The sequence below is a fragment of the Oncorhynchus mykiss genome, chromosome 6, assembly GCF_013265735.2.
Source record: "Oncorhynchus mykiss isolate Arlee chromosome 6, USDA_OmykA_1.1, whole genome shotgun sequence".
Taxonomy (NCBI): Eukaryota; Metazoa; Chordata; class Actinopteri; order Salmoniformes; family Salmonidae; genus Oncorhynchus; species Oncorhynchus mykiss.
In genome coordinates this window covers 93,244,806-93,252,040 of record NC_048570.1, presented here as the reverse complement: position 1 = coordinate 93,252,040, position 7,235 = coordinate 93,244,806, and the positions used below count along the sequence as shown (strand labels likewise).

The 7,235-nt window shown below is 40.9% G+C and overlaps 1 protein-coding gene across 1 annotated transcript; it reads left to right on the top strand.

Moving 5' to 3' along the window:
- The first annotated feature begins 601 nt into the window (after nt 1-601).
- Nucleotides 602-6,363, top strand: LOC110527026 (troponin I, fast skeletal muscle-like). Its single transcript, XM_036981600.1, has 7 exons — nt 602-732; nt 2,175-2,208; nt 2,542-2,578; nt 4,602-4,730; nt 5,135-5,224; nt 5,373-5,549; nt 5,938-6,363. Exons 2-7 carry the CDS (start codon nt 2,201-2,203, stop codon nt 6,019-6,021), a joined length of 525 nt encoding a protein of 174 aa, XP_036837495.1. The 5' UTR covers nt 602-732; nt 2,175-2,200; the 3' UTR covers nt 6,022-6,363.
- Nucleotides 6,364-7,235: the final 872 nt, after the last annotated feature.

The window sequence follows — 7,235 nt, the reverse complement described above, 5'->3', positions numbered from 1 at the left end:
CAAACACATTCAGAGTTATGAGGTAACACAGAGTTATGAGGTAACACAGAGTTATGAGGTAACACAGAGTTATGAGGTAACACAGAGTGGGTCCTCCCTTCACCAAAAGTCAGGATTAAGTCAAATCTAAAATCAGGATAATTTTAAATCACATCTAAAATCAGGATTATTTTAAATCACATCTAAAATCAGGATTATTTTTAATCAAATCTAAAATCAGGATTATTTTAAATCACATCTAAAATCAGGATTATTTTAAATCAAATCTAAAATCAGGATTATTTTAAATCACATCTAAAATCAGGATTATTTTAAATCAAATCTAAAATCAGGATTACTATAAATCAAATCTAAAATTAGGATTACTTTAACTCAAATCTAAAATCAGGATTATTTCATGCCAAATCTAATGTCAGGAATATTTTAACTAAAAACTTAGCAGAAACGTTGATGGCAGATGATTTACGAATGCGGAGGTATTTCAGGAACTAACTGTCCCATTGGCCCTGCCTGGTCTGGCCCCACTCCCATAAAGAGATCCTTTCAGGAACTAACTGTCCCATTGGCCCTGCCTGGCCTGGCCCCACTCCCATAAAGAGATCCTTGCCCTTTTTACTTTTCTGCTGAGCTTTCAGGAAACAGAGTATATACATTCCAAATCTGTTCCTGTCTCTGTCTTGTCTGTAGCTCTCATCCCCACATCATTTACGTGTACCTTCACTGGGTTTATAGGTGAGATGTTCTTCCTTCCTTTCTGCTCCGTCTGTAACGAATGTGCTGTATATTAATTTATTCATCTATTGGTACCAGAGTGGGTGTGGTCCATCCCATGTGGGAATTGATGTGACTTTTGGACCAGAGTGGGTGTGGTCCGTCCCATGTGGGAATAGATGTGACTTTTGGACCAGATTGGGTGTGGTCCGTCCCATGTGGGAATAGATGTGACTTTTGGACCAGATTGGGTGTGGTCCGTCCCATGTGGGAATAGATGTGACTTTTGGACCAGATTGGGTGTGGTCCGTCCCATGTGGGAATATATGTGACTTTTGGACCAGATTGGGTGTGGTCCGTCCCATGTGGGAATAGATGTGACTTTTGGACCAGATTGGGTGTGGTCCGTCCCATGTGGGAATAGATGTGACTTTTGGACCAGATTGGGTGTGGTCCGTCCCATGTGGGAATGGATGTGACTTTTGGACCAGGTTGCATGTGGTGTGTGAGCTCTGATAGTTTAGAATGCCTTCAGAATAGAATAGAAAATTCTATTCTTTCTCAAGAGGCAACGTGGGTTGTGGCATTCGGATATTCACAGGTTTTTGTCTGTGTGTTTTAGACAGACAAGTGTTGGAAGAGATACATCCAAGGCCTGGTTTTCAGCTGTTGTTTTCTCTGTAGTTCAGAGTGAATGTGGTGTTAAAGGCTCTTGTGGCTCTATTTGCCCAGTTGCTGGTTTATAAGCTCTGTAAAAAAGGACTGAGGTTTGTTTAGAGATATACCTTTGGCAGGGTAGAGGTGGATTGTTGCTGTATGTCTTATAATTGTAAACTTGAATTTATGTTGTAGTTTCACGGTTTACTTCAAATGGCTTATGGATTGTCTGATGTTATTCCAATAGATTAGTTGAGATTCAACTATATACAACGGAAAATCCAATTGTGTATTTTCCTACATTCTGAACATACATTTTGTGAATGTCAGCTGTATTTTCTGAAAGGACCTATTTTGGTGCCATACTCCTTATGGACTCCTGCTGCGTGACCAAAGATTTCAGGAAGTGAGAGTCTTGTTGATTTGCTATCAGCCTTGGGAAGGGTTATATTGTACAGATTCAAAGACATTCATTGAAGAGGAAACAACCCCTCACCTCTTTAACCAGCAGGAATTATACTCTTGATGTCGTTGGACTGCTGTGTTACATTTGGGTAAACTGATCCAAGCAAATTATTGATCAAAGTTATTGACCATTCATTATCTCATGTCTGTTGCATTTCTTTTTGATATGCAATTGCGCATGACTTGCATTGGGTCAACCTTGAAATCTTTGGTTTCTACCCCGCCCCGACCCCCCCCACCCCCCCCACCCCCCCACCCCCCCCACCCCCCCACCACCAAATGACATAAAATAACAACAGCTCAAAATGAATAAACTGTTTACTGTTCATCTCTTGACACAGGAAGTAAAACAAAAGGACCGGCCAAAATGTCTGAGTAAGTTTACGTTTTTCAGTTTACAGAAAAATATACTTCACTATACTATATACTATATATATATATATATACTATACTGTATACTATATATATATATATACTATACTGTATTAATCTACTGTATTCTGTCTGTGAACATGTTTTCCACATAGAAAAACCAGGCAGTACAACTGATTAATACTATGCTATGATGATTCCCAACAGTGTTGCAATTTTTCCTACCGTAATGTAATAAAATGAATTCCTAAAATGGTTTCATAGTCACGTACCTGTCTCTGTGGCTTCACCTTGTATATTTCCCTTAAATGACCCTGATCTGTTTTATCCAATCAGTAAAAAGATGACAACGAGCCGTAGGAACTACCTGAAGGTAAGAAGCACCATTCATTCCAAAAGGGGTTTTATATACAGCTAATACACCCTCATGTTCTATAAAGACCTTCCGTTCTATAAAGACCTTCTGTTCTATAAAGACCCTCATGTTCTATAAAGACCTTCTGTTCTATAAAGACCTTCTGTTCTATAAAGACCTTCATGTTCTATAAAGACCCTCATGTTCTATAAAGACCTTCTGTTCTATAAAGACCTTCATGTTCTATAAAGACCCTCATGTTCTATAAAGACCTTCTGTTCTATAAAGACCTTCATGTTCTATAAAGACCTTCTGTTCTATAAAGACCTTCTGTTCTATAAAGACCTTCTGTTCTATAAAGACCTTCTGTTCTATAAAGACCTTCTGTTCTATAAAGACCTTCTGTTCTATAAAGACCTTCATGTTCTATAAAGACCCTCATGTTCTATAAAGACCTTCTGTTCTATAAAGACCTTCTGTTCTATAAAGACCTTCTGTTCTATAAAGACCCTCATGTTCTATAAAGACCTTCTGTTCTATAAAGACCTTCTGTTCTATAAAGACCTTCTGTTCTATAAAGACCTTCATGTTCTATAAAGACCTTCTGTTCTATAAAGACCTTCTGTTCTATAAAGACCCTCATGTTCTATAAAGACCTTCTGTTCTATAAAGACCTTCTGTTCTATAAAGACCTTCATGTTCTATAAAGACCCTCATGTTCTATAAAGACCCTCATGTTCTATAAAGACCTTCTGTTCTATAAAGACCTTCATGTTCTATAAAGACCCTCATGTTCTATAAAGACCTTCATGTGCTATGAAGACCCTCATGTTCTATAAAGACCTTCTGTTCTATAAAGACCTTCTGTTCTATAAAGACCTTCATGTTCTATAAAGACCTTCTGTTCTATAAAGACCTTCTGTTCTATAAAGACCTTCATGTTCTATAAAGACCCTCATGTTCTATAAAGACCTTCTGTTCTATAAAGACCTTCTGTTCTATAAAGACCTTCATGTTCTATAAAGACCTTCTGTTCTATAAAGACCTTCTGTTCTATAAAGACCCTCATGTTCTATAAAGACCTTCTGTTCTATAAAGACCTTCTGTTCTATAAAGACCTTCTGTTCTATAAAGACCTTCTGTTCTATAAAGACCTTCTGTTCTATAAAGACCTTCATGTTCTATAAAGACCTTCTGTTCTATAAAGACCTTCTGTTCTATAAAGACCTTCTGTTCTATAAAGACCTTCATGTTCTATAAAGACCTTCTGTTCTATAAAGACCTTCTGTTCTATAAAGACCTTCTGTTCTATAAAGACCTTCATGTTCTATAAAGACCTTCTGTTCTATAAAGACCTTCTGTTCTATAAAGACCCTCATGTTCTATAAAGACCTTCTGTTCTATAAAGACCTTCACATTCTATAAAGACCTTCTGTTCTATAAAGACCTTCACGTTCTATAAAGACCTTCTGTTCTATAAAGACCTTCACATTCTATAAAGACCTTCTGTTCTATAAAGACTTTCTGTTCTATAAAGACCTTCTGTTCTGTAAAGACCTTCTGTTCTATAAAGACATTCTGTTCTATAAAGTTTCCCAGGTTTAGATTGAACATGTTCCTGTTCCACACAGAGAACAACCTGCTTGACGTCACAGACTGATTTTAATGCTGACTTTACATTGTAGTCATATTCAGGGGTCAAGGGTTAAATGTTATGTGATCCAGACAGTGTTAGCCCCCCCCCCCCCCCCCCCCCAAGAAAAACACACACACACACACACACACACACGCGCACGCGCGCTGTAGTAGACCTTGTCGACTTCTTGGTAAGCAGGAGCTAGTTTGATCAATGGAGTTGAGGAGTAGAAACCAACCCTTACAGTTCTACATCACTCGTAACACTTCACCTGAAGCTCTGTAGATCTAGAGACCGTCAAGTTATGTGATATGAATACGGTATTGATATAGACAACCCCATAGACAAGCAGATGTGGCCGCTGAACTCTGTAATGTGATGTGATTTGTCACCTCCCCCGTACAGAGCTTGATGCTCCAGATCGCTGCCGGCTTGCTCGAGGCTGAGGCGGTCGAGGCTGAGGCAGAGAAGGCCAGGTACATGAAGGAGAACTGCCCTGCCCCAGAATTCTTGGTATGCATGGCAGAGCTCACGGTAAGCTATTAGCGCTTAGCCAAACCCTCTCTCTCTTTCTCTTTCTCTTTCTCAATCTCAATCTCTCTCTCAATCTCAATCTCTCTCAATCTCTCTCTCTCTCTCTCTTTCTCTCTCTCTGATACTTAGTTTGCTGTGTATTCCATCGTATAGGGTCATAAAACTATAACTTTATCTCTCTCTGCATCTCTCTCTCTCTCTGTCGCTCTCTCGCTCTGTCTGTCTCTCTCTCTGCATCTCTCTCTCTGCATCTCTCTCTCTCTGTCGCTCTCTCGCTCTGTCTGTCTCTCTCTCTCTGCATCTCTCTCTCTCTGCATCTCTCTCTCTCTCTCTGTCTCGCTCTCTGTCTCTTCTCTCTGTCTCTCTTTCTCTCTCTCTATGTCTCTCTGTATGTCTCTCTTCAGGACTTGTGCAAGAAGCTCCATCAGAAGATCGAGAGGGTTGACGAGGAGAGATACGACATGTCAACCAAGGTGACCAAGTCCGAGAAGGAGGTGAGGAGTTCTACCACTGTTACTCATATTATTAGTTAACTTACTCTCTAAGACAGAGCCAAGGGGGTAACAGTAGTTCCACTGGTGTTTGGCGTCTGGCAGTCAATTGTCTGTGTGTGACAAGTGCTTCCTGTTGAATTCCAAACAGGTTGAGGACTTGAAGATGAAGGTAGTTGAACTGAATGGAAAGTTCAGGAAGCCCGTCCTGAAGAAAGTCCGCATGTCTGCTGATGCTATGCTCCAGGCTCTGCTGGGCTCCAAACACAAGGTGTCCATGGATCTGAGGTCCAACCTGAAGCAAGTCAAGAAGGAGGTCAAGGAAGAGGTGAGTGTTGTTCTGGACATAAGAACATACTGTAATTATAGTATAGTTTAGCTTAATAATGTTACTATATAAGTAATGTGACTTATTTACTGTGTGAACAATGTGATAGTTTTATTTGAAAGCCTCGTCCGTGAATGTGTCTGTTCTGTAGCTGTTCTTCAGGATCCCACTTCTGACACCAAATGTCATATCATTAGTCCAAACTTTCAAAGACAACGTCTCCCAGTATAGGCCTATCTCTAAGCAGGAACCACTGTAAGCCTGTTCAACCCAAACACTTCAATGTGAATCATGCTAACACTGAGGATCCCACTGCCGACACCAAGTGTCATATATTTCAAATACACTTTCACTCATGTACTTATTCTGCCATTCTTCCCCCCGTCAGGACAAAGATGCTGTGGGTGACTGGCGTAAGAACATCGAAGACAAATCAGACAGAAAGAAGATGTTTGAGACTGCTAAGGAGTAGATGTTCCTGGAGTTCCAGACAGGAAGATGTTTGAGACTCATAAGGAGTAGATGTTCCTGGAGTTCCAGACAGGAAGATGTTTGAGACTCATAAGGAGTAGATGTTCCTGGAGTTCCAGACAGGAAGATGATGTTTGAGACTACTAAGGAGTAGAAACAAAAACCTGTCTGGAACTCTTCTGACACATAGCCACGTGTATAATCAAACGCTCCAGTTTAAACGAACGAACTATGTGTTCGGAGTTCCGTTTGTCCCCCAATTGGATATCTAGTCTTTTGTTTCACACGAAACACAAAAACAGCTACGTGACCCCCCCCCCCCCCCCCTCCCCCCACAAAAAAATTATATTGAGCAATATTTATACTAATTGTCATCAAATAAACCCTGGTCAGCTAATAGAAACTGTTTTTTGTGATTTGTGGAGTCACTACTGTTATGTCTTCACAACAACAGACCAGCATGACCGTCCTGACGGGTTTAACCTGCTCTGATTGGTTTAACCTGCTCTTGAAATTACATGGCTACAGTAATATTGAAGTGTTCAAGGGGTACAACGTTTGGAAAGGACCACATGATTCACACTGAGGAGTTGCTATGTGGTTTAACCAGTCTGTTTATAGACCTCCTGGTCAGCAGGAACCAGCCTGACCAATAAACACCACCGGCAGGTGTGGCAACCCGAAGACGGCTTACTGGGGTCACATGGGTCAGTAAGGGCAGAATCTAACTCTGTCAGATCACCAGCTGTTTAGAGCTCAGCAGGTGTGGCTGCCGAATACGGCTCCTTGGGGTCACGCTGGACAGCAGCTCTCTGATTTCACCTGATTTCTCCCTACCTCTCTGTCTACCTCTCTGTCTACCTCTCTGTCTACCTCTGATTTCATCTGGTTTCTCCCTACCTCTCTGTCTATCTCTGACTTCATCTGATTTCTCCCTACGTCTCTGTCTAACTCTCTGTCTACCTCTCTGTCTATCTCTGATTTCATCTGGTTTCTCCCTACCTCTCTGTCTACCTCTCTGTCTACCTCTCTGTCTACCTCTCTGTCTATCTCTGATTTCATCTGGTTACTCCCTACCTCTCTGTCTACCTCTGTCTATCTCTGATTTCATCTGGTTTCTCCCTACCTCTTTGTCTACCTCTCTGTCTATCTCTGATTTCATCTGGTTACTCCCTACCTCTGTCTAACTCTGATTTCATCTGGTTTCTCCCTGCG

Bases quoted from the DNA above. Each gene is read 5' to 3' on its own strand.
- LOC110527026 (XM_036981600.1), top strand. The intron at 4,731-5,134 runs GTAAGCTATTAG...GTCTCTCTTCAG, and splicing joins TATGCATGGCAGAGCTCACG to GACTTGTGCAAGAAGCTCCA. The intron at 5,225-5,372 runs GTGAGGAGTTCT...AATTCCAAACAG, and splicing joins TGACCAAGTCCGAGAAGGAG to GTTGAGGACTTGAAGATGAA.